This window comes from Serinus canaria, chromosome 4A (genome assembly GCF_022539315.1).
Source record: "Serinus canaria isolate serCan28SL12 chromosome 4A, serCan2020, whole genome shotgun sequence".
Lineage (NCBI taxonomy): Eukaryota > Metazoa > Chordata > Aves > Passeriformes > Fringillidae > Serinus > Serinus canaria.
In genome coordinates, this window is record NC_066318.1 from 9,649,301 (window position 1) to 9,674,608 (window position 25,308).

A 25,308-nucleotide genomic window follows, 5' to 3' on the forward strand; every position below is an offset into this window, starting at 1 on the left:
GGTGTAGTTGAGATTCACAGATTTATTTGGGTGGCACAAAGGTCCTTGTATATTATTCACTTTTCAAGTCTCTAAAATTGGGGTAAAGTCTCCAAGTTTTTCACTTTGAGTTTTAGCCTGACTTCTTTCATATGCCATTTAAATTTGTTTTTTCTTTAATTCTTCCTTCTTCCCCTCAATAAAGCCTGTTTAAGATTTTGCTTTCATAGCATTGAACTGTGAAAACAAATTTTGCTTTGTATTGACCAGTGTGTGCATTACCTCTGGGGCCTGTGTTTCCATGTTCTTGGCTGTTTCCTGGCTGGTTCTGGGGGTCCTCACATGCTCTCAGCTGCCTTCTGGCTGAGGGGTGGTGTGAGGTGGATGGTTCTGTAGGTACGGGTGCTGTCTGCTGTGTAATGAAAATGGAGGAAATGCATGTGGAAAAGGAGTAGGGAGAATGCTTTGAGGGGACAGCTGAGCCTGGGCAGGTGCCTGATGAACTCAGAGACAGTAGGTGCTGTCACAGGTGCTGTGTGTGTCCCAGGCGTGTGCTAATCTGCAGGGCTGCTCCTCCCTTGGCAGTGTGTGAGTGGGAGCCAGTGGGCAGTTGGGGTCTTGGTGCCTGCTCAGCCCCACAGAACTGCAGGCTTTTGGCAGTGGCTCCTCCCAAGAGAAGGGTGGGAATCCTGGCAGGAGCCATGCAGGGCCTGCAGTTTGCCATGTTGGTATAGGATGTCCTGTGTCACAGCAGAGCTCTGCTGCTGATGGTGATGCTCTGACCCTGGCAAAGCTCCTCACTAGCTGCGTTGTGAGGGTAGAGTTCAGCTGCCCATGCTGCATCCAGTGACTTGTGTGGCTGCAGGAGGAGTCGATTCAGTTGGTTGATCCAATGGAGGGCTGATCATGGGGGAAGGAAATGGTTTTGGTTTTATAATTTGCTTGCTGCTGGTCTGCCTGAGTGCCAGAATGAGCAGAAACTTTCCTGTGTGTTTTGAGAGAGGAAAGGAAAACCTACTGCTTGCAGTAGCCCACGGCATTGGAAAAGCATGTTCTGAGATGGCTCTTTCCCACTTATTCAGCAGACTTGTTGTATGAACTAAAGAGCAAATGCTATAAAAAATTAATAAAGAGCAGGCCAGGGGAAAAATTTTAGTGATGGCATAAAATCAACAACCATCATAACATGGCTTTTTAAAATTTTTTGAAAGATGGAGGGATGTATAGTCCCAAGTGGTGTGGAGGGGGTGTAACAGCTGGAATTTTAGGGACAAAAATGTAAAGAAAGAGACTGAAAAGATAAGAGCTGTGTGAATTCAGTCATTTAGGTTCTTTGTTGGCATGTTAACTGTTCAGTGGCTTTGGCACAGTGGACTGGTGCTGTGTATATTGACCATGTCTCTCTTGGTAAGCAAGGAAGAGTGTAGATTGATGGTCTCTAGTTCAGGTCTTTCTGTAAAGGAATTGCAAGTCTCATTTGTTAAGCAAACAGAGCAGAAATAACCACACAGATAAAGGTATTAATTGCATTATTGTTTTGTTTACTCTTGATTGCACTATCTTAATATGATCAAAACTGCTGATATGGTTATAACTAATATTAAAGTACACTTACATTACAGAATTACACTTCAAGTATGTTTTCTGTATTTTACTCAAATTGCGGAATTGCTTCAAAGCTTGTTGGCAGCTGACATACTAGGTTGTGTACTATTAGTAGAAATAACACACTCTTGAGGTCTGTAGAGAATGTCATGCACTTGCTCAAAATCTTGCTTAAAAGTCCACTTACAGCAATAGAAGCAAAAGGCATATGAAGGACCAGATTTGTCTCTTTTTTTTTTTTCTTTTTCCCCTGAATAACTAACCCCTTTTTATCAAACAAAAGGTTAGGCACATTCTAGTTTATCAGAAAAAGGGGTGAGGGATATAATGTAGTTGATATTGTCTTTCTCTTCTAAAATAGTTGAGGGAAAATACTGGATGTATTTCTGATCTTTTATTTAAATTTTACCTGACTAGCATTTTAACTGTTGTTGCTGCATAATTGGTCCTGAATCATCAGTGTCTCTCATTCATGGATAGGTAAATAATTCAGAGATGAACTTCAGCCATACTCTTCAGCATCATAGTTTGAGAAGTTTTAATTTTCTGAATTGAGGTTCTTGATTTTACAGGTGATTAATTGAATTACAGAGGAAAAAGTCAATACATCCCTGAGCAGCCTATTCTGCATAACCCAATCTTTGTCCTAGCCATGTAGCCATTTTTTAAAATTTGCATCTTTGCCTTCCCAACAAAATGATAAATGTCTTACTGATTTGCATTATAAAATTTCTAGGTGATAGGTGCCAAGGATCTGACAGCAACCAAAATAAACAGCCTGTGTAGAGAGCACTCCTCAACCAAAACCCATCTACCTGAAACCTTGCAGTGAGCTTGATCGATAACACTGGAGTTAATGCATTTACACAAGTGTATAAAACACAAATGTTTGGGACTGTTTTTGTGATTGTTTATATGTGTGTGTGTATACATATATAATTAGGTATATTCTTAGAGCAAACACTGCTCACTGAATTGCATTAATAGATCTGTGCATGTAATAGGAATTGTGGGAGGACAGGTAGCCCTCAGCAACTGCTGATGACAGCCTGTGTGTTGTTGTGTGAGTTGTGCTGGTGAGTTCTGTCCACTTTTGGCAGAGTCAACATTTGACCAGTGTATTTGAGTTAATCACAACCATAGCTAAATATTCATGTAATAGGGATAAATAGCCTTTAAGGTTTAAATCTGTTTTTCAGTGAATATGCTTTTGGAGTCTTGACAGTGTTTCGTGCTTGCCTCTTGCTTTTAACAGTCAAATTCTTTTAAGTAGGAACCCCTCCTACATTTATAGTTGGAAGCATGATGTATGATTACTATTGCTGGTCTGCTCCTGTTGTTCCAGTAGGTTTTTTAGTTCAGTAATGTTTTGTTAGCAAAGTTTTAAATAGCAAGGTACAATAAAGGGATACGTTATTTCTGCTTTTATAATGTTATCTGAAATCCTTCTGCTTGTTTTGAAAGCCAAGTACTGAGGCTAGTCATACTGCAGTAGCTGTATGCATTTTTGTCTTTTTAAGAGTCATTGGAGTCAAACACCTATGTGCCTTTATTTTAAAAAGATGAAGAGATCCTCTGGTGTCATAACAATCTAAATACAAATCTAAAGGAAATGTGCTACAATATTATTGCAATTTTAGGAATCTGTTATGAAGTTTATTGCAGAGAAATAACTAGGTCAACCTCTGGATGACCTGTCTTTTGGAGTTTCTTCAGTTAGCTTTAGGCTAGAGCTCCACCTTGTGATCCTTCAGCAGGATACATTTTCTTTTTATAGTTAATAATTTAATTATGATTTCGCAAAGTTCAATGCCTTTTAAAGTTTTCACAGGCTTGAGAGATTTCAGTATCTGCTTGGGAAAATTAAAGTTGGAATTCTGTGAACATGCCAAAAAAGAAACTCAGGAACTAATTTTTATGGTACTGTTTAGTTTATAGAGTTAACTTCCTAGAGTTCTTAAAACAGTTTGTTTATTAGAACTCATTGAAAAATAATGTAGACTTGCACTGTTTGGAATGACATCTGCAAGAATTCCACTTCTTTCTTTTCAGATTTCAGTGTGTTATATGAACTTTATATATTTAAAAAGTTTTGGTTGGAAAATCATTTGTATAAGAATCTTTCCTTATTGACTTCCTGAACCACATGTTTTGAATGAGTCATCCGGTGTGGGCATGAAGACGTGGCTGGCAGTAAGCTTGAATTCCCAGAAGGTGTTTAATGAGATGAAGGATCTTGGGGAATGACCAGTGTCACTCTTCTCCCATACCAGAACAAGAGAACATGACATAAATTTGGAAAGTAATAAATTCAAGGCAAGAATATGCCTTTTTGTAGTATGGAATTTGGCTGTGGGAGTTCTTGGATGGAAGACCCTCCATTGACTATTGAGTTCAAAAACTATTTGGAAATACTAGTGGGAAAAATAAGGTGTTGTGAAGGATAGGGACAACCTCTCTGGCCAGCAAAATCCATAGATTATTTCTGGATGCTAGGAAGGCATTCAGGGAAACTTTGCTATAAAGAAAATAGTGTTCTTCCTTGGGCAGCTTCTCTTGGCCACTGCCAGAGAGGGCTTACTGGGCTGGGTTGACCCTGCTGGCTGAGCATTCTGGATGTGTGTAAATCCTCTAAGATTATTCTGTAGTAGGACAAATGCGAGGGGGTTTTTGGTCATTGCTGGAACTTAAGCTTGACGCCTGAGATCTGTTACACTCTTGTACACCATTGCCAGGTGTTCCTCTCTAGCTTCTTTTTCCAGAATACCAGTATATAGTTGCACTTCTGAGGGCTAAGTTTGTTTTTCCTTCAAGAAAAACAAAAAATATGAATCTCAGTAGTTAATGCTTCAGCATCAGGCAAGAACTTGATATGTCTGTTCTGTTCCAGGAGGTGATTCTGACATGCTGTGTTTTCTCTGATGTTTTGTGGTCTGTACTAAGATGAACAGTTCTGACAAGAAGTTCAAGTTGCTGTAAATGGCAGACAGCTTTTGTTACTGATTTATTTGGCTTGTTTGATGTAGAGAATAAGTACTCTAATAATTTGCCCATTCTTTTTCATGGTTTTGGGGTTTTTTCTTTAATTTCTGTAATTATAAGAATTTATTTAGATTTTTGCAAAATTTTGTAGGATGGTATGTTTGGGTTTCATATAAGGAGCCAATTTGCTTGTAAGGATCCAGATTGTCACTTTAGTAGATGTCTTGCCTCTTAACATTGAAAAATGTAAACTAGAAGGAATCAAATACCAGCACATTGATAGACAGGTTGAACTTGAAACTGGTGGTTTTTGAAGTTTGCATCTCTGCTTTGCACTGGGACTGAATCGCAATCATGCCTCAAAAAGAACTTGTGTAGATGTTTCTTTCTTCTTCATTTTTATTTTTTCTGTTCCCCCTCTTCCTGTACAGCTGAGCAGGTGCCAACCCTGATGACCAAGTCATTAAAGTGTGTCCTTTTTTCCAAGTTTGAGTTGCCGATTGAAATAAAAGTAAATATTAAGAGATAAATATGCAAAGGATGCAAAGGAATTCCAAAGTGTAAAGCTTTTCGATATGTTATCTTCTGAGCAGGGCATTTCACAGATGGCCTAGATGGTATACTAGCACCTTGCCACCAAAGAAGGGAATTATACCCTTCCCACCCCTGCTGGTGGCTATGCAGTCTTGTGTTTCCCTTGCCTTGACTCTGGAAATCTGCTGTTGAACCAGTTTAACTTGAGAATCTCAGGGAAAAATACTTGAGTTGTATTTTGCCCATTTTAGTGGGGACTTTATTTGTGTGATACTGAATTGGCAGAGGCTACAATGGTGAGTGGCTGGGCAGTGGTTGCTACAGAGAGTGTGAATGGAGTGCATTGGTCATGTGCCCATGTGGTGCCTTTAGAGAAGGGAGGAATGCAGCGGCAGAGGGTGCTGCCATTCTGCAGCATGGTTTTTCTTGAATTTTTTTACCTTCTGCTGTGTTTTGGATGGAGTATGCTTTTGTAGTTGCAGACTGTCTTGAGACTGATCATCTTGAACCTCCTTGCCTTTGCCACTGTTTATTTCCACTGTGGTTCTCTACTTTAATGTAATTACGTAAAATGTGAAGAAAGAGAACTTATAAGTTCAGAGTTTATGGTTTCTCTCATCTCTCTAAATCTGGAAGCTACAGTGGCCCCTAGCATTCAGAATAAGCACTTGCAGGAGAAAACCTGTCCAGCCTCTCTGCCACACACTCAGTTGAAATGCAGTCTCTGGAGCAGAGCTACCAGACTTAGGGCAACATGTGCTTAGCATGCCAAAACTAAATCTTTCCCTCAAATACCTAATCACTCCAGAAAGCTATAGAGTCAGCAGTCTGACTCTGAAGGTCTTTCTCCTCGGTATTCTGTCTTTAAAATACATGAATGTCATACTGTGTAAAAGTTGACCTGGGGAGCCAAGTGACACAGAAAACTTAGTGGATGTCTAAAATTTGCTTTTGAAGTATCCAGGGAGATACTGGATACTGGATATTTTTTCCCCACTGATAACAGGAAAAATAAGAGAAAAACCTAAATTTATTATAATGAACGGTAGTATAATGAAGTTTAAAACAAGTATTTCACCATCTTTAGTTTTCTTGCTAAAACAATTGTGTTTCCAGTGTTTTCCTTTGTACTATGTGGATAGTATGTATTATCTTCCTTGATACTCATAAGAGTCTTGTCAAATGCTTCAAATGTTAAACCTGTTGTAAGACTGGTTTATCAACTCTGGAAGACACAGAGTTGTGAAGCAGCTGGTTATAGCAACTTGTTGTAAGAAATTATATTTATGGAAAATTATATGGAAGTTGGCAAGTTGGAGGTGCAAAGTTGCTATATATAATATCTTGAAGTATACACATATTGTGCTTCAAGTTCAACATCAAGTCTGGTTTTGGTTTGGTCAAATAGAACTAGAATTACCCTAGTGTGGTCAGTTCTGGGCTCTGCTACTTAGAGGTGTTAATGAAAACCATTCCAGTTTGCTTATCCTAATCAGAAAATGTGGGGTAGTTGGTGGTTTTTTTGTTTGGTTGGTTGGGTTTTTTGGGGTTGGCTATTTTTTTATTGTTACATTTTGTTTGGTTGAGCTTTTTACAGTATTTCTGTATTATTATCTTTCTGCAATACTTTTACCATTTGTGGAGTCACTTTGTAGTACGATCATGAGAGGACTCAAAATCTTTAAAAGAGGAAAAAGCTTGGTTGGAAACAGGATTGTGCAATTTATATCTTCTGTGTTTGCAACTCTATCCTTCCATATGTAGAATAATTTTGACTGTATTTTTTGATTTATTTCATTCTAGAAGTTGTCTGCTACAAAGGAAGAAAGAAAAGTAAGCTTGCACTTCAGACTGCTTTTTGAGTATCTTTCTAATACAGTGGTGTTCCAGAAGATGATAAAGAAATGATAGCAGCTCCAGAAATACCAACTGATTTTACTCTCCTTCAGTAAGTGTTTGAAAAATTTGTTGTTATGTTTGTAAATGTATTGTGTCTTTTTTGTGTTACGGTTTACTTTCTCTTCGAAACAAGGAAGCATAATAAAGGATGGTGTTCTATTTTTATTTTCCATTGAGATGTTGGTAAAAGCATTTTAAATTTTTTTATTGAGTATTAGTTCATCAGTAACTTAAATAAGTTTTTAATTTTTTTTTTTAACTCTGGGTTTAAATCAAGTAGTTGAAATATTTGCCCTTAACTGGGGTGAATCACTTAATATTTAAAATATGTAATTCCAAATGCTTTAGTGAAAGCCAAATCATTGGCTTCCCCCAGGCATCAGTTCCTTGGTGCTTTTGACATAATTTTACTAAGGCTTTTGTCTTCCCACAATTTTAAAGAAACTGACATTTGAGTTTCCAAGATTTAGAATTAGGTACAAATTACACTCTTGGATAGAGAAGTAAAGTGATTATTTTAAGCAGACCAAAATAATCCAGTTCATCCCCTTTGGTGTTGACTTCCTAGACTGAGAGCATACTGTGATTTTATATAGTATATTTAAGAATGTTTCTGATGAAATGTGTGAATGGTTTGTCTCTTTATCCTTGCAGGGAGTCTGAAACACACTTCTCTTCTGATACAGACTTTGAGGATATTGAAGGAAAAAACCAAAAACAAGGCAAAGGCAAAGTATGTTCACTCTTGAGGGATACTGAAACATTTCCACTGTTATAAATTGAAGAGTTTAGCACTTTCTTTGAAGTTGAATGAGCAAGAAGGAATATTGTCTGAAAATGCAAGTGTTCTGTGACGAGAGTTCATATTTGTATTTGTATGGAAGTGTTTCATCTTGACTGTTCCTGTGATATTTTCTTAGTGCTCTGAAGGCATAAGGGAGGCAGGGGAGGAGAGGATAAGCTTTGGTTTGATCAGTCTCTTGGCATATTTTCCATCCTATACTTAAATTCATCACGTATTCTGTGTCTTTTAGTTTGAAAAGTGAGCAGAACGATAATTCAGTTAAAAGTTTTTTTAACACGTTGCAGACAGGAGGTTACAGTCTTGGAGTGGGCGGTCTAAACCCAGTTCCCAGCCCTTCTCTCCCTTCCAGGGACAGTTGTCCTCCCCATGTGCCTTTCACAGGCTTCACAGCCACCACGTGTGGCTCCTTCCCTGCCGTGCTGGCCTGGGCTCTGACCCCTCACTGGGCACTCCTTGAGCCAGTGCAGAGCACCTGGTTGTGGAGAGGTGGTGATGGATTTTATACAGTGGTCATGTAATTTGTACTTAATGTTCTTTCTGCTTTCTGTGAGTCATATTTGATTTGGGAAATCACGAACCACCTGTCTGCTCTTCCTCCCCCCCCACTTGCCAGCTTATTTAAATGAAAAAACAAAAGGATAATGAATTGCAGAGGAGACTTTGTGATGTGTTAAGGAAATTGCCTCAGCTGTTTAAAAGGAAATATGTATAATCTGTTTTACTAGTTAAACACGACAAAGATCTGTGTTATACACTCACTAATCACATTTTTTTAGTTGCTTAAAGATTTTAAATGAGGGAAGAAGGAACCTGTAGAGTTCTTGCTGGTCTTTGTATCACTCAGGATCAGCTGTTCCCAACTTTTGAATTTTTATTTTATATATGCATATACATACACACACAGATACACTGACATTTAAAAAATAGGGTTGCTGAAAATCAAAGGCCTTGCCTGTATTTGTCATGGTATGGGTAGTGATTTCTTTTTTTAATACTTCATGATAATTAAATAAAACCTCTTGTGTGTGATTTGCAGACCTGTAAAAAAGGAAAAAAAGGACCAGCAGAGAAGGGAAAAAGTGGCAACGGAGGAGGGAAACCTGGTGGTCCAAATCGGATGAATGGACATCACCAACAGAATGGTGTGGAAAACATGATGCTCTTTGAAGTAGTTAAAATGGGCAAGAGTGCTATGCAGGTAAGACCTGGGATAGCTTTTTGGCTTGGATGTAGATACAGTTTAAATATAACAATATTTTCTTCTACATGCAGTTTAATCAAATGAAGTCTAAAGTAGTTTTCTTCCTTCAATTTTCTGGTTTTACTTATATATAAGAATCAAAATAAAGTGGTTTTGCTTTGTTGATGTTTGAATGAATTGATTTTTCATTTCTAAATGTTATTCACGAATAATCTCATATGAAATTAATAAATTCATACTACAATTCAAAATAAGTTTTTAGTATCCTGAATGAAGAAAGGTTATTTTAGATTGCATAGCTTTCAAGTCCTCCTTGTGTGGTGGTAACTAAATACAAATGTGGTTTAGACTTATTGTTGTCATAGAACTTAAGAAGAATCTGCAGTTTTTACATGCATCCAGAGCTTAGTTTATCTGAAAATAAATAAATCTGTTGCTTCTTTTCTCTCCTTCAAAGTAAAATCACTGGCTAAAACTTCCAGGCTCCTCTTTAAATTTCCTGACCCAAATTCCAGCCAATTACAGTGTAGCAATGTACTCTGGCCAAGTCAACTTAGGGTAGATTTAACCCCTTCAAGTATCTACATTAGGTACTCCCCCCCCGCACTGCATTTACTAACTGGATGGAAGTCAGACTATTAAGAAATACAGCACTGTCTTTGCTAGGTTTTTTTTTTTAATTCATATAGGTCACTGAAGTGTTTGCTTGGCTGTGAGTCTCCCAGTCGAGATAGGGTTAAAGTGTAATAAGTGTAAGCCTGTCAGCCATGAAGCTTTGCTGCTGACTCACTCATGTGACTCCTGGCTGTGTGGAAGAAAGACTATCTTTAGGACTGGAAATCTGGAGTTTGCAGCTCCTGTAATACACATGCAGAAAGCTGGGTTGCTGTGCAGTTCTCTCAAGGTTTACAGCCTCCTGCATTACAGCTGGGAACAAGAGCAAATTACTTGGATGTATTTGCACAGGGAAATTTTGATTCTCTCATCATTGGTTTTGTTCTATTTCAAAGCAGATGGAAAAGCAATATTTCTCTAACTGTTGCTCTGTGTGCAACTTGTTCAGCCAGTAATCAGTAATTGTATCTTCATGAATTTTTAACTGTTTAAAATTACATACAGTCAAAATATTTTGCTTTCCAAGGGTAAAATGGACCTTTGCCAGGTCTGACTACTCTGTTGAAATGGGAAATTGATACCTGAATCTTTGTCAATATTTTAAAACTAGGAAGAAAAAAAATTCTCAAATTATTTTTAAACTAAAGTCCATTTTTAAACTAAAGTCCATTTCAGCAGTCAGAGAACAAAGCTTTCTCCATGACCTTCAGAGTTTGTTTATCTGGGAAAATTTTGGTAATAATTTTAAGTTAACTATTTTATTTTAAATTCTATTCTGTACCTTCTGGATTAGTTGACAAGCTGCTGTTAAGTCATAGGTTGGACTCAATGACCTCAAAGGTCTTTTCCAACCTAATCCGTTCTCTGATCCTGTGAATTAATGTCTGTTCCTTGGCAAAAAGAGGTGGTTCATTCACTCACACAAAACGTTTCATGAAACAGCTGTTTTGCTGGTACTCCTTTAAATTGAATAGATTCTGAACACAGAAATAATGAAAATATTTGTTCCATTCCTATCATTCTTCAGTTCTTGCATGGTGGCCTTCTTTAGAAGCCAAATTTGTTTTTTCCATATTTCATTCTTTCCTTCAAGTCAGCCCACTCAGGTCCAGTTCGTAGGTTCTTTCCCTACTGGAAAGAGCATGACAGTTTCACTTTGAGTTTTTCATTTGTTTTGTTGTGCTGACTACAGTAGTGCATCACACTATAAACAAACTGAGATTCAGGGAAGAGGGATTTAGCTGTATCTCTGTTCAGAAGTTTTTCTTGATGGCTATGTTTTATTTGTCCTCAGCAGTATTGGCTGTGAGAGTAAGCACTGAGAATACAGACAGGAAGCCTTGGAGATGGTGCATAGTCCAGCTGTCTTTTGAAATTCTGAATTATTCCATCATTTAGGGAAGGGTACTAACATATTAAAAAAAGTCAAACATGAAAACTTGATACTACAGCGAGTCCCTTGTACCTGTGTTAATAAAATTGTGTGTCTGTGTTTTAAGACCTTGGCAGTAGATGGTTTGTACTCTACAAATGGATGGTTAAAACATAATTGCATGTAAATTTTGTTTTCTCAAAATGATTATCACAGGTTTAATTGCTTCACATTAAGGTCTTTTAATAAAACGTGCTGGTTCTTCTTTGGCTTAGTGACTACAGAGTAATTAATATCCATGGAGTGTAGGGCAGTGCTGTTCATCCTGTTGTGGCAAATGTGGATGAAGCAAAGTTCATCCAAGGGACACATGTTTTGGAGAATATAGACAGTTGTAGCTGTTGGAATTGAATGCACAAACAATATCTTCAGAGAAATATCGGTGTGGCAGAGTAGGGGAGGGTGTAAATAAAAGACCTGATTCTGTAAAAGACCCCAATTATTTTTTGCATTCTTCCTCCAAAAATGTTACTGTAGAAGGATACGGTATTTCTGTGCTTTATGTTCAGGTGTCAGTTTTGTACTGGTATATGTTTATAGAATAAAGTGAGTTCTTGAGAACATACAGCAGTAAAAGAACATTTAAGCATTTAGTTCTGTAGTAATCAAAAAAGAGAGTTCAAGTTATTTAAAGAGATGAAGAAGAATCCCTTACTTGAAAGCAGTTAAGTAACAATGTCGTCAATTTATGAAAACTGAGCAGTGCCTTTTTATTTATTTTCTTTCAGTCTGTAGTGGATGACTGGATAGAGTCATACAAACATGACCGAGATATAGCACTTCTTGATCTCATTAACTTCTTTATTCAGTGTTCAGGCTGCAAAGGTAAGAAACTGAATTGGTTACTCATCCATTTAAGTAATATTACAGCATGATTCTCAATCTTTGCTTTCATACTGCTGAGGCTGTAAGAGCGCTTCATCCCCAGAGCTAGTTTACATTTTCAGGTCCCTGGAGTTAAACAAGTATTTCTGAATGTGGGAGCAGGAGTTTTAGAAATCTTATACTGCCGTTTAAAGTGTTGAGTAAGCCTTTTGTATTTACAGCAGATAGAAATCACTACTTAACATGTGCTTCCTCTTCCTTTGTTCCTGCTCTTATTTCAGAAAATCATCTTTCCTAACACTGATAGTGTTGGGATTCTAATTTGGATGTACCTATGTTTTATCATTGATTAAGATTGCCTCATAGCTTTTGTAGACATGCTTATTTCAAAAGATACTATGGACAGCTTTGTGGTAGCCTGTCTACAGTAAGATTGTGTTTCCATTTTTTTTTTTCTTTATTTTTTGGTTTTTCTTTCCTCATTTCTGCATCCTCCATTCTTTTACCTCTAACCTCCTCTTGAAGAGAAAGTAGCTTGCCTTGCAGTGTCGCTATGCTTGATAGAGGAAGTCTGGATGTAATTTGTTCTGCTCAAGTGTTTCTCTGTCCTGATAAACTTTTAACGAGTGTAAATCACAAGAAAGCTAACAGTGTTCCTCAGAGGTTATCTGCACTTTAAAGAGTAGTGACCTTTTGATTTTTGTTACAAGATAAAGCTGCAGAATCTTTTAATGATTTTTGTGATGATCCTTGTCATGAATTTTGCAGTAAACTTTGGGAGGTCTAACAATTTGAGGCCGAGACAAATAGAAATTTCATGAAAGCATTCTGTTTATTATAGTGCAGAAGATAATAAATAGCAATACAGCTGTTAAAAATTGTCTTGCAGTATTTAGAATCCTGAGTCCCAAAAGGTCACTTCAGATGGTGTAGTGCTCATGGTACAGATGTCTGACACAAGTACCTTTGAGTTCTGATTGAGTGAATGAGTTAATTCTAGATGGGTGTGCACATGCACATGAACATGCTTCTTAAACCCCACATAAATAAATGGTGTTAAGTATTTGTTTTACATGAATGCTAGAAGAAAAAAAGTGAAATTTAATAAAAATATACATGTGTATTCAGTAGGTTAGGTACAAAAGGGTAATTTTGACATTGTAGCAGGAGGCATGTCATCTGCCATCTACAGCTTTCATACTAACAATGCTAATGACCTAATATCTAAATTGTAGGAGTTGTTACAGCAGAGATGTTCCGACATATGCAGAATTCTGAAATAATCCGGAAAATGACTGAAGAATTTGATGAGGTAATTTAATGAAGTGCTGGTTATTTATTCATTTTTTTCTTTTTACCTGTCCTAATTTTGCTGGATCACATTAATTTTAAGATATTTATTTCAAGAATATGGAGTTACAAAAATTACAGGACTTTTATGAATGAAAATGGTAAACTCTTATTTCACTGAATTTAAAAGACTAGGAAGTAAAGCTCTGCATATATGCAGCTTATTTTATTAATGGTTTGAGAAATCAATATTGACTTTCAGTTTTTATATAGTGGGAACTCCTACTTGGGTGGCACTGTGGGGGATGCCTCCCTATCTTGCTGTTTATATAAGGCCTTAAATTGTGTCTTTAAATGGTCGCTAAAATTATTTCTATGCATTCATTAATCTACAGTTTATGGGGATTTAAATTTGATTATTTTCCAGTTGAAGACTAGTGCTTTTCCTTTTATGGGGATTATGGGGTTTTTTCCCTTTAAATTGTCATTTTTCTGTTCCACAGACTGTTGGGGTAAATCAGATGTATTGGGGCTTTTTTCTGGTGGGTGGTGGGGTTCTTTTTGTTTTGTTTGTTTTTTGTAGTTTTTATTTTGGTTTGTTTGGCTTTTTTGTTTGTTTGTTTCATTTGGCTTTCATTTGTTTTTGATTTTCCTGGGTTTGAGTGGTGTTCCTTTCATCCTGTGTTCAGAGAACATAAATGTAGCTTTAAAACCTCCTCCCCAAATTTGTCTAGTACAGACACAATTCTCTTCACTGCCACCCCTCCAATAATTAAAGAAAATCCATAACTTTAACTGAGGAGAAAATGTAATATCCTTTTCTTTAAAGGAATTTTAGTGTTGCTTAAAACTACCTCAATGCATAAATAGATTTGATTACTTTAAGGTAATATTGTGTGAAATTTATAAAGCCACACCTGGGACTGTTGGTACATGGGTTTTTTTATCACTATGTCATGCTCACTCTTTCTTGTAATAGAATTCTAATGAGCAGCTCTCAGATTTCTAATCCCTTTTCATGGATGCTTTCTTTATTTTTCAACCTGTTTTGTTGTTCAGCCTCTTAAAGAAACCGTTCAGAGTGGCACTGACACAAATGATTCTTTATTTCTCCCTGTCATTTTACTGTTATTTGTAAGGGCTCCCATATCAGGAGAAGGCACACATTTGTTATATTTGAGGTGTTGAAGTAGGTAATTTTGACTTCAGGAAGTTTCAGTCTGTAATGTAAGCATTTCCCTGTAAACTTCCTTATGATCCTTACCTGTTCCTAAACTTGTCACCTTTTCGTGTGATGATTCTAGTGTAACAAAGCAGATTTGTAAGGCAAATAATCTTTTCCTTTTATTTTGTGTCAAACAGAAAAGAAGAACTAGTAGTTAGAATGTTGTCTTTGTGTTATAACAAGCCTCAGCTGCAAAGTATATTCATATTTATGGAATCACATTCTTCTGATGTATCATTTTTAATGCCTCTGAGATTTTGACTTTAAGTTGCACATATCTCTTCTTAATCTTTATTTAATGAAATAACTTTTAAAGTGTTTGAAAGAGTTTCCTGTTTCCTTTTCTGTTTTAATAGGATAGTGGAGATTATCCACTAACTATGGCTGGCCCCCAGTGGAAAAAGTTCAAATCCAGTTTTTGTGAGTTCATTGGAGTGCTCGTCCGACAGTGTCAGTATAGCATCATCTATGATGAGTATATGATGGATACTGTCATTTCCCTGCTCACGGGGCTCTCAGACTCACAAGTCAGAGCCTTTCGGCACACTAGCACACTGGCAGGTCAGTGAATTCTATTAATTTGGGTATTATTATTAATTATATTTATTTGGATATTGCTTACATTTAATTTAATTGTGTTGCATGGGGCAGAATTACTCTGATTGAACTTCTTGATATTCAGCATTCAACTTGTGTTTTATTTTGTGATACTGTTTTCTTCTTATGCAGCTTGTTTTGGGACAGCTTTTTGTCTTGGATTTTTGCTACTGAAAACATAGCACTACTTTAAAGTATTCTAGCTCTCTGGTATTGAATTTTTGTTACCTTTAGTAGAAAAGTAAATGAAACTTTTCAGTTGATTCTACTAGATTGTCTTTGATCCTAAATAAGGTATAGGTGTCTTTTAATCTCAAATGCAGTTGAACCTGTTCACGCTCTGCAATAAGTCAAACAGAAGGTGTAGTTTATGTTGGATGCAGTTTTTACTACAGATTTAAATTGTGCGAAATATTGAGGTTATGGCACCATGTAAAGTAGCATTTCCAGTCTTTACATTAGAAATAATTTAAAATAATTTTTTCATCAGTAATACAGTCTCTAAATTTCTTTGTTTTATGTAATTGACCTTTTAAATATTTTTTCCCCAATGCATTAAATTGTGAAGAAATCCTTTATGAGTTAAGTATAGAATGTTTCAAAGAAACATATTTGTGTGGACAAACGATGAGCTTCTTGGATAAGGGAGTCCTAAACTTGCACTGATTTACTGAGGAATGATTGTGAGTGGCCTTGTGTGGCTGTCAGCTTATGTGAGGTTATGGCAACAATTTTACTTTGAACGAGGTAAAATTAGGCTGAGTGTGAAACTGAGGTTTTGCCACACTGGAAGTAATTACTGTTAGCTTTCCTTGACCTGGCTGATTTACAGCTGGCTTCAGTCCTGTTATGTCAGTCCTTCTGTATCCTTGAGAGCCCTCTTGAATTTACATTAGCACACTGCACATGGGGCTGCTGATGTGTGACTTCTACCAGCCAGAGCATTTCTTATGGACAGAGGAACAAAACTTTTTATTTAAGGAGAGTTTACAGATTCTGCTGTATTATCAATTTTGACTGTTGTACTATATGACTTAATACAAATTCTATTCTAGGTCTTAAAAAGCAAGTTATTACCTTTGAGGTTTTTTTTTTGAATTGGAGTTGTGCCTGAATAAAAGTTGCAGAAATTGCCTTGTTGCATGTTTGTTTCTGTCAAAATATGTTTTTATAAGCCATGTGTTTTCATTTGTTCGCATCAGCAGTCAGTTCTGTTGCTTTGTGTGTTCATCTGAGTTTTACTGTTTGTATTGTTGAAGATTGTATTTTATATGGCAAAGAGTGCCAGCAGAATCCTTGTATCCATATTTAGTGGTACTTCTGTTAATTTCAGCTTCTGTGATTAACTCAGACTTGCTCTTTAATCTTGGAGATCACAGTGTGAGATGATATTTCAATATAACTGCATGTCTTTAAGCCTTTCTCATTAGCTTTATGCTGGTGATACATGCACAAGAATTTTCTGTGTCTGCTCTGCCAGTGCAAGCCCTTTTATGCCTTGTTACAGAAGCTCCCAAGGCAAGCAAGTATACAGTTGGTCACCTTCTAGTTTCTGAAAAAGAGGTATTTGCACTCTTTTAAAGAGGATTGATCTAAAAATAAAAGGACACAAATTCCCATGCAAGTGTGTTTTATATTTTACTTTTCTGGCTTGTAATTGGCTAATGTGCTTTCTCTGCTTCTGCTAATAAATGAATCTTTGGAAAACCTGCACCTTTTTAAAATTAAATTGAGAAAAAAAGACTGGTGTGAAGTGGTGGTGTTGGTTGTCTAAGACATTTCCTTTTGAAGAAAGAAGGTTCTTGTATATTTAAGACTGAATGGTGTCAGTCTAACTGACTGATAACAATTCTTCTAGTATTTCTTGGGCTAAGTTTGTTAATCTTACAGTCTACCTTCATTTTGGGAAGGAAATATATCCTGTATCTCTCAATTAAATACTAATAATGTACATATAATAAGAATAATGCTTACAGCGTTAAAGAAGTGACAAAAAAAGAACAGAATAGCAATATTGCATCTATTATCTTGATAAATAATGATGCAGTGCTTGGTAAAACATTGCATAAGTTTGTGTATCAAAAAAATTGCACTAAATATATTTTCATAGATGCAGAAAGGGTTGACCAGAAGAGGTGTCAAGATTTTTCTTTTAAGTTTTCTTAGATCAAGTAACCTTTTAAATAATCCTTATTCTTTTCACTTATTTTTGTAGCCATGAAACTGATGACTGCTTTAGTGAATGTGGCATTAAATCTAAGTATTAACATGGACAACACACAGCGGCAGTATGAAGCAGAACGAAATAAAATAATTGGGAAACGAGCTAATGATAGGCTGGAACTCTTACTGCAGAAGAGAAAGGAGGTTAGTGCAACTAAGTGTTCATAAATATAAATGTTCATAAATGGCCACTAATAATTAATCTTGTTCTGTAACTGGGTTTGTAGTTATCTGTCTCTCTAGCTCTTCAGGTTGTTCATGTTTAATGATTAAAAAACTTTGCACGGTGCTTCTTACTGTCTGGCTTTCTATAAAAAGAAGTGAATGTAGAGTCTTAAAAATAGCCGTGTTGAAGAGAGGTTAGTGAGAGAGACTGCAATCAGTAATAGATACAATTTTATTGTATTTCTTGAGGAGTTTCCTACACTGAGCTCAAATATAACAAAAATTAACACACATTGGCAGGTTTTGGCTTCTAGAGAAGGTCTCCATGATCTTATAGCAAAATACTGCTTTTATAATGTCAGTAGTGATCTCAGCAGAAAATGTATTTAAAGGCTATAGATAAGGCTTTTTTCATGTACAGAAAGCACTATCAAAGTTGAAAATGCAGTCTACTTCTGTTTTCTTTCTTTTGTGTAAGAGAGACTTGCTGATTCATTGCTGACAATGTTGTCTTGTTGAAAGCCCTAATTTAATCAGGTTTCAGTTTTTACTTTTGGGGCAATAGGTGGTTTGGTTTTTGTTTTTTGGTCTTTTTTGGGTGGTGGTGGTGATGTTTGTTTTCTTTTAGGTTTTTGTTTTTTAGACATTAGGAATAACTTCTTCATGATCAAAGGAAATCTCACCTTTGCTCTTCAGCATTTGTTCTGTTACCTGTTAAGGGCTTTTTTTCCTGACATTTGAGACAAACTAACAAGTTTGCCTTCTGATCATTTCCCAAAGATCTTGCAGTTGGAGACTGATCTCTTAACAGCCCATTCAATGTAATTTTGTTAGATATGTGTGCAGGGCCTGTCCTAGTGTGAGTAATACATAGATATGTAAAAAAGCAATGATGTTACTAGAAAATTAAATCAGGTTTTCTTACAAATTAAGAAAGACCTTTCAGAAACACAAGAAATCTCTGTTACACTTGAAGAACAGTTTTCCAGTGACCAGAATTACTAAAATTTGTATGGTGTGGTAGATACAATTTCTTAAATAATAGCTTATTGTACTGCGGAACAGATCTGTGAATATTTCTGAATCTGTGAAAGGATTTAATGGTCACACTTGTAAATGTTAACTTAGTTTGTCTAGCATCAGCATCATCTGATCTGACTGTAAAAGTGTTGCTCACTGCTTATGTACTCTCTACATTCTTTCAGCTTCAAGAAAATCAGGATGAAATAGAAAACATGATGAATGCAATATTTAAAGGTGTTTTTGTGCATAGATATCGGTAAGTTTCTCTCAGTAAGTAGTGTGCAAGCATCATTAATTCATTCTAGAAGCTTGGGGCAGGTTATTTCTAATTATTCATCTCTTTGAACTTCCTGCCCCATTTCTCTCCACAGAGATGCAATTGCTGAAATAAGAGCCATCTGCATTGAGGAGATTGGAATATGGATGAAAATGTACAGTGATGCCTTCCTCAATGACAGCTACTTAAAATACGTGGGGTGGACTATGCATGACAAGGTAAACTGCACAGAGCAAAAGGAGCAGAGCCAAGAAGCAGAACTCCTTGGTTTTAGTTATTGATCTTTCCAGACTAGGTTTGGATCTCTTAACTGTTTGAATTGATCACCTCTTTCTTTATCACTCAGAAGTACTGGCATTTCAAAATGCATATAAGCCAGACTTGAATGTTTTTAGAGAGTACATGTAGATTTTTTTAAAAGAAACTGTTATTTGCAGGCAAATGGTCTTTTCTGTTTATTTATTGCTGATGCAAACTTGTAGTTCATCATGCTTAGCTACTTCAAAGTAACACATCATCCCTATAGCCTGGCAGTGCTCTTGTTTTGCCAAGTTACGAAACTCTAGAATTCTCATCTAGCTGCAGAAATTATGGGAAAAGCCCCCTTTTGTGTTGGTTAGTGCCTTAAGCTGTTATTAACCAACTACCACCTAGAGACTATTCTCTGCTTGGAGTGGTCAGTATGGTTTACAAATACTCCCTGACTCATTACTGAGTCAGCACATTGCCTCAGTTCTTGCATCAGAAACTTCAAGCTGTTGAATGTTAGGTGAAAGAACTGAGGGATGCTCAGTCTTGCTGTGCTGTTCATGGGCTTGGTGTAAAAATCCAGTAATGTCTGGCAGTGGAGTGAAGTCATCTTTACCTTAGAACATGTTCTCTGCTGAAGCAGATCTTTCAAGAGGGATATTTCTCTCATTATCTACTTAGTAATTTTGATTGAACAAGGAATGGTCATCAATGATAGAAATATCTTGAGTGTTTAGAAAGAATGAAACAGATGTATTTTGATTTATGGAGATGGTAACCGCAGGAAGACCTTTGGGGGTTTTGTTAGTTTTTGTTGCTTCACTGCCTTGTTACAAGGTTATATTCTTATGTCATTAACGTGATTATTGGTACTGTATTGTGACAGCATTTAATCTTTGTTTTTGAATTAATTCTCACTGTGAAAGAAACTTGCCCTGTATGACATGAAGATCACATCGGTATCCTATATTTGACTTCTAATTCAGTTCTTAATTTTATTTTAGCAAGGAGAAGTAAGACTCAAATGCCTAACTGCTTTGCAAGGGCTTTACTATAATAAGGAGCTTAATTCCAAATTGGAACTCTTCACCAGTCGGTTCAAGGTTAGTGTTACTTCTTACTTTGAGTATATATGATTTTTTTTAAAGTTGCATTTCACTTCTTTTCTCTTCTGAAATATTTTCTTTTGTGTTCTTAGGATAGAATTGTGTCTATGACTCTTGACAAAGAATATGACGTTGCAGTCCAAGCAATAAAATTACTCACTCTTGTTTTACAGTAAGTACATATATATTTCCTCATCTGACATACAACAAATACAAAAATTTAAGTGTTGGCCTTGTGGGTGAGGCCAGTAGCATGACACTTCAGATAATCTGAAGGTTAAAGAAATGACTGTGCATTTTACACTCAAAGAAAATGGAATTCCAGAAGTAATCTGTCTAGAACAGTGTTACTGCTTATCTCCCACAGTTCAGTAGTGTAAGGGCTAGGGACTTTGAATTCAGCCTTGTAGTTAAAACCTACATGGAATGGTTGAAATGGAGAACATGGAATATATTGAACGTTACACAGTAGTTTAACTCTTGAGCATAACCTTCTAGCAACAGCTCATACTTCATCAGTGTGTTTTATTCAGGAAGACTTTGGAACTAAGATTGGAGTTTTAGGATGATAAATTGAAGGAAAAGGTTTAGGTTCTCATTCATTTCCATCTCCCTCATTAGAGTTCATACTTTGTTGACTCAGCCTTTTTGGTTTTTTCTTTCTTTCTTTCTTTCTTTCCCTCTTCCCATCCCTACCCCTAGGAGTAGTGAAGAAGTTCTGACTGCAGAAGACTGTGAAAATGTCTACCACCTGGTTTATTCAGCTCATCGGCCAGTAGCAGTTGCCGCAGGGGAATTTCTTTATAAAAAGTAAGACGGAGAAATTACAGTTAACTTCTTGGTCCTGTAGATTTGTGTGTATTCAGATGATGATTCTTATTAGATTTAATCAAGAAAATGAAAAAATCATAAAGTGGCCTTAAGAAAGAAGAGACAATGTAACATTACTGTATTTTCTGAACTGCTGTAGTTTTTCTAAATGGGAAATAGAAGTTTGGAAGGCTGCACTTTGAACGCTTGTTCCTTCAGGGAATATAATAAAAATGCTCCTATGTCTTCTCCTTTCCCATTCTTCCTGTGAAACGTCTTAAAATGCTTATGTAGTTTGGGTCCTAAAACTTGGGCTTGCATCATGAGTGTTTTCCCATTTGTAGTTCCTCCCCTGTGCCTGCCTCCTCCCCATTGTCCCATATGACCATTTCACAAAATATTTTTCATTTTAAAAATCCACTAAAAATCCAGCATGTCAAGTGTGTAGGAGAACAAATTAGAGTTTCCATCTAATATTTTTCCGACCTCCTTCCAATATTTCTTAGCTGCTTTAAAGTTTCCTGTAGGGAGGTTCAGAAAATAGCATTTGCTGAGGAGGAGCATAGGACCTCAAGCACCTGCAGTTATCACTGATGTTTGTAAAGCATTTTGTTGTAATTGTACATCCCACTGGAAACAGTCAGCGGCATATTAACTCAGCATATATAAAATGCATATATGGAATTGTTCAAATGATACTTGTCCCAAATTACTTCCTTTCAAAGTAAAATATGGAACGAAGCAGCAAGGTATTTAGTGTATAAAAACCCAGTATCTTGATGTGAATTGACTGTGGGGAAGACAATGAAGAAGAAACTTGTCAAGAAATAATTTTTCTTTCAGGCTTTTCAGCCGCAGAGATGCTGAAGATGATGGAATACTTAAAAGGAGGGGAAGACAAAGTCCAAATGCAAATCTTGTGAAGACATTAGTGTTTTTCTTTTTGGAAAGTGAAGTAAGTTGGGTTTCAGGGATGTCCTTGTTTTTGCTGTGTGGGGACAGTTTTGTGTTGTTCTAATTTTTGTCTGTTAAATTTTGTTGTTGTATTTTTTCCCACTCGTTGGTAAATAACCATGAATCTGTCCTGGTTTTCCTGTTGTTTGAGCAACCTGGGGATCAAAAGACTGTTTTGTATGGTGGTGTTTGTTTGAAGGATCTGTCAGTACAGAGTATTGAGACAGGCTCTGAGCGCTCCTCTGACAAACATGTGTAAGCATAAAGAAATTGTGAATTGTTAGATTTAAAAGGGGAGAGAGAAAAAAGCAAAAAACCCCACAATGCCTATCCATCTATCCCCAAGTTCCAACAGGTCTTGTAGCACTCCTTGTAGCTGTTGGTCTAGATTCATCTTTTTAAGTAAATTGGGGAAGAAAAATCTTCTGTTTAACCAGAGAGCTTGCAAAACTTGCTCTGTATTCTTGCCACAGGCAGGAGCCAAGCACGAGAAATACTCTGTATTCTAGTTTTGTAATAATCTTCATAGCTGATAAAGTACTTAATCTGTTCTTATTTTAGTTGCATGAACATGCTGCTTATCTTGTGGACAGCATGTGGGACTGTGCAACAGACCTCTTGAAGGACTGGGAATGTATGAACAGTCTTCTGCTGGAGGAGCCTCTCAATGGAGAAGAGCGTAAGAGATTTTTGTAGATCTTTTTTTGTATTGCTCTGCAGTTTTTGTTAGGCTTGAAATAAGGAAAAAAATGTTTACATCTATTTTCTGTGTTTCCATGACTACAAGAAGTCACTAGTACCAATTATGAAATGTGAGGAAGTGTAGAAAGAGCTCACTACCTGGTATGGAGGTGTTACACAAGAGCAATGGTTAGAAGAAAAGAGAAGGAATTAGCATGCAGTGTTGCCTTGGTGTTCCACAAGGTCAGGCTGCACTTTTAGCATAGAGAAACTAAGTTACTTGTGAAACTGGTTAATTTATTGTTAAAACTACTGTAAGGAAAGATACCATAATTTCTTTGACAGTAGACCCAAACAAAACCCCTGGTATAATTCTGTAATTCATAGGTCTTAGTAAATGGACCTCTGAAAAATAGAAAGAAATTAAAAGAGTTGTAAAACGTAGTGTTTATTCCATCTTGTCCTGTGACCCATCCAGTGGTATTCCCTCAATTTTTCTGGTGTTGTTTTTTAAGGTACTTACTTTCTATATCCCCTCTCTCACCGCTATCTCTGGAAATGAGAGCTGTTGGTCTACATGTCTGTCTTTTTGCCTTAAACAAAAAAGCTGGAAAAACCCCCAAAAACCCCAAGGTATCTCAATCCTTGTGGAAAATGAAAAATGAGTTGTGTGTTAACATCTGTTTCTTAAATTTCAGCTTTAACAGACAGGCAGGAAAGCGCACTGATTGAAATCATGCTCTGTACAATTCGGCAAGCGGCTGAATGTCATCCTCCAGTGGGAAGAGGAACGGGGAAAAGGGTAGGAAACAAAAAACTTCTCCTCTAGAGATGTGGGGATGGCTCAGTGGGGCCACTGTGGGAAGAAGAAACAGACTGTAGGCTGTTGCTGCTGAAGGGACTGAGATGGGAGATTCAGCTTTGGTCTCCACATCTGACTACCCTGGCTAGTTTGCTTTTTCTGGACTTGGGCATGTGCTTGCTACTGTTCAAACTACTGCATTTGTTTGTACTATTAAAGATAATAAAAATTGATTTTGTAAACAGTGTTGATTTGAAGGGAAGACTAGAATCAATGTTTGGGAAAAGCTAAAACTATTTTCAGTGGGAAAGAACAAAATGAGGGAAAGGAAAATACACCACATAGTCTCTTGAAAGAAGGCCAGTCCACCAGTTGGCTTTGCTGTGATGGTATGGAGTTTAGACAGCCTCTTCTGTGGCAACATTAAGCAGTTTTCTCTCAAGAGTGGTGCATATTTTGGTAAGAAGCCCATTTAAGAACAGGTTGAAAGTTTGTATGAAAATAGGATTGACAAGTTAATTGAGTAAATATTGTTAAAGATTGTAAGCTGAAGGGGTCCCCATTCTTACATTATCATTTTGGTCATGGTATTTTTGTTGCAGGAAGGGTAAACCTTTTGTTCTAGGTTATCACTTCTGTTTTCAAGATAATCTTAATAGTGTTAGGACTGACTTTTAATTGCATTTTTTGAATGATGAATGTTGGTTTTTTCCTTTTTTTTTTTTCCTTAATTGCGCATTTTCCTCCTGCTTTACATTGATCTATTACAGTCATTTTAGAGCTCCAGGTACCTAACCATCATTTCATTAACAATAACGAAATTTTGCACCAGAACTTTTAGCTGTAAAATCCTCACAATACCAATATTTTAGGTGCTGACAGCAAAGGAAAAGAAAACCCAGTTGGATGACAGGACAAAAATCACTGAGCTTTTTGCAGTGGCACTTCCTCAGTTGCTAGCAAAGGTGGGTTTAATTCTGTTTCTTGCTGATGGATGGTTGTTGAAATGTTTACAAGTATATTTCTGTAATTAATGATACAGCCTGCCATGAGTTTTATAATTTTTCTTACTAATCTTTGTTTATATTTACTTGTTCTATAATGAAGTATATTGTCCAAGACTTTATCAACTAAACTTTTTTCCTTGCCAATTTTACAGTATTCTGTAGATGCAGAAAAAGTCACCAACTTACTGCAGTTGCCACAATACTTTGATTTGGAAATTTATACAACGGGGCGATTAGAAAAGGTACAGTAACATCCACACATAAACATGACAGGAAAAGTCCCAGAATTTAGACTTTGTCACTGGAATTTCAATCACCATTTTAGGAGTGGTTTTTTTTGTGTAAAGGAGATTTTATTTATTGTAACCCTTACTGATGGTGTGACTTCAATTTCAGAGTTGTGACTGGCTGCTCTTCTTAGAGATACTGAAAATATGAGTCTTCTGAGGCCTGTCTGGCCAGCTTTAGCAGAAAGTCTTCCAGTTAAATGAACTTTAATTGAGAACATTTATTGCTGGGTTATGGTCATATTTGTGATAGCTGTCTGACAGATAAAGCTTGTAGAAACAGCTCAGTAAGTTCTCTTTTTCTGTCACTGAAACTAGAAAACCACCATCATCATTGCATGAAAAAGAGGAAGGATACCAGATCACAAATTATGTAGTTACTGCTCTCATTTTATCTGCTGTGATGATGAAGTTGAAGCTGTTCTCATCTGTGTCTCCTTCTCAGATGTGCTACTGCACTGTGAAGGAAGTAACTGGAAATATTAGAGTCAAAAAGTGATGAAGTGTGTAGTTGACAGCACAGCCAGCAGTGCTTGAGCAGCAGTGAGCATCTCAGGTCGAGGGGAGGAATATATGAGCAGCTGAAGTTGGCTTTAGTTGGTGGACAGTAGAGTGTTATGAAACTAAAACTTTAATTATAAAGCTTTTAAGGCACAAATAAATATGCATAAATGTTTATGTGAGTGGGAGGTAAATACTTCTGTGTTGTTCAGTTGTCATTGCAAATTCAAGTGT

The 25,308-nt window shown here is 36.7% G+C and overlaps 1 protein-coding gene across 4 annotated transcripts in view; it reads left to right on the top strand.

Annotated features, from left to right (window-relative positions):
* Window positions 1-25,308, top strand: part of STAG2 (stromal antigen 2) — a 71,212-nt gene that overhangs the window by 27,371 nt on the left and 18,533 nt on the right. For all 4 annotated transcript variants that reach the window (XM_030228767.2, XM_030228766.2, XM_030228765.2 and 1 more), the window contains exons 2-18: window positions 6,904-7,048; window positions 7,654-7,732; window positions 8,841-9,002; window positions 11,781-11,877; window positions 13,113-13,189; window positions 14,749-14,953; window positions 17,205-17,356; window positions 18,583-18,656; window positions 18,772-18,895; window positions 19,931-20,029; window positions 20,125-20,204; window positions 20,735-20,842; window positions 21,686-21,797; window positions 22,358-22,475; window positions 23,176-23,279; window positions 24,152-24,244; window positions 24,439-24,528. In XM_030228767.2, the coding sequence (XP_030084627.1) occupies window positions 7,005-7,048; window positions 7,654-7,732; window positions 8,841-9,002; window positions 11,781-11,877; window positions 13,113-13,189; window positions 14,749-14,953; window positions 17,205-17,356; window positions 18,583-18,656; window positions 18,772-18,895; window positions 19,931-20,029; window positions 20,125-20,204; window positions 20,735-20,842; window positions 21,686-21,797; window positions 22,358-22,475; window positions 23,176-23,279; window positions 24,152-24,244; window positions 24,439-24,528 (1,818 nt within the window). In that variant the 5' untranslated portion in view covers window positions 6,904-7,004. The remainder of the gene's footprint in view (window positions 1-6,903; window positions 7,049-7,653; window positions 7,733-8,840; window positions 9,003-11,780; window positions 11,878-13,112; window positions 13,190-14,748; window positions 14,954-17,204; window positions 17,357-18,582; window positions 18,657-18,771; window positions 18,896-19,930; window positions 20,030-20,124; window positions 20,205-20,734; window positions 20,843-21,685; window positions 21,798-22,357; window positions 22,476-23,175; window positions 23,280-24,151; window positions 24,245-24,438; window positions 24,529-25,308) is intronic.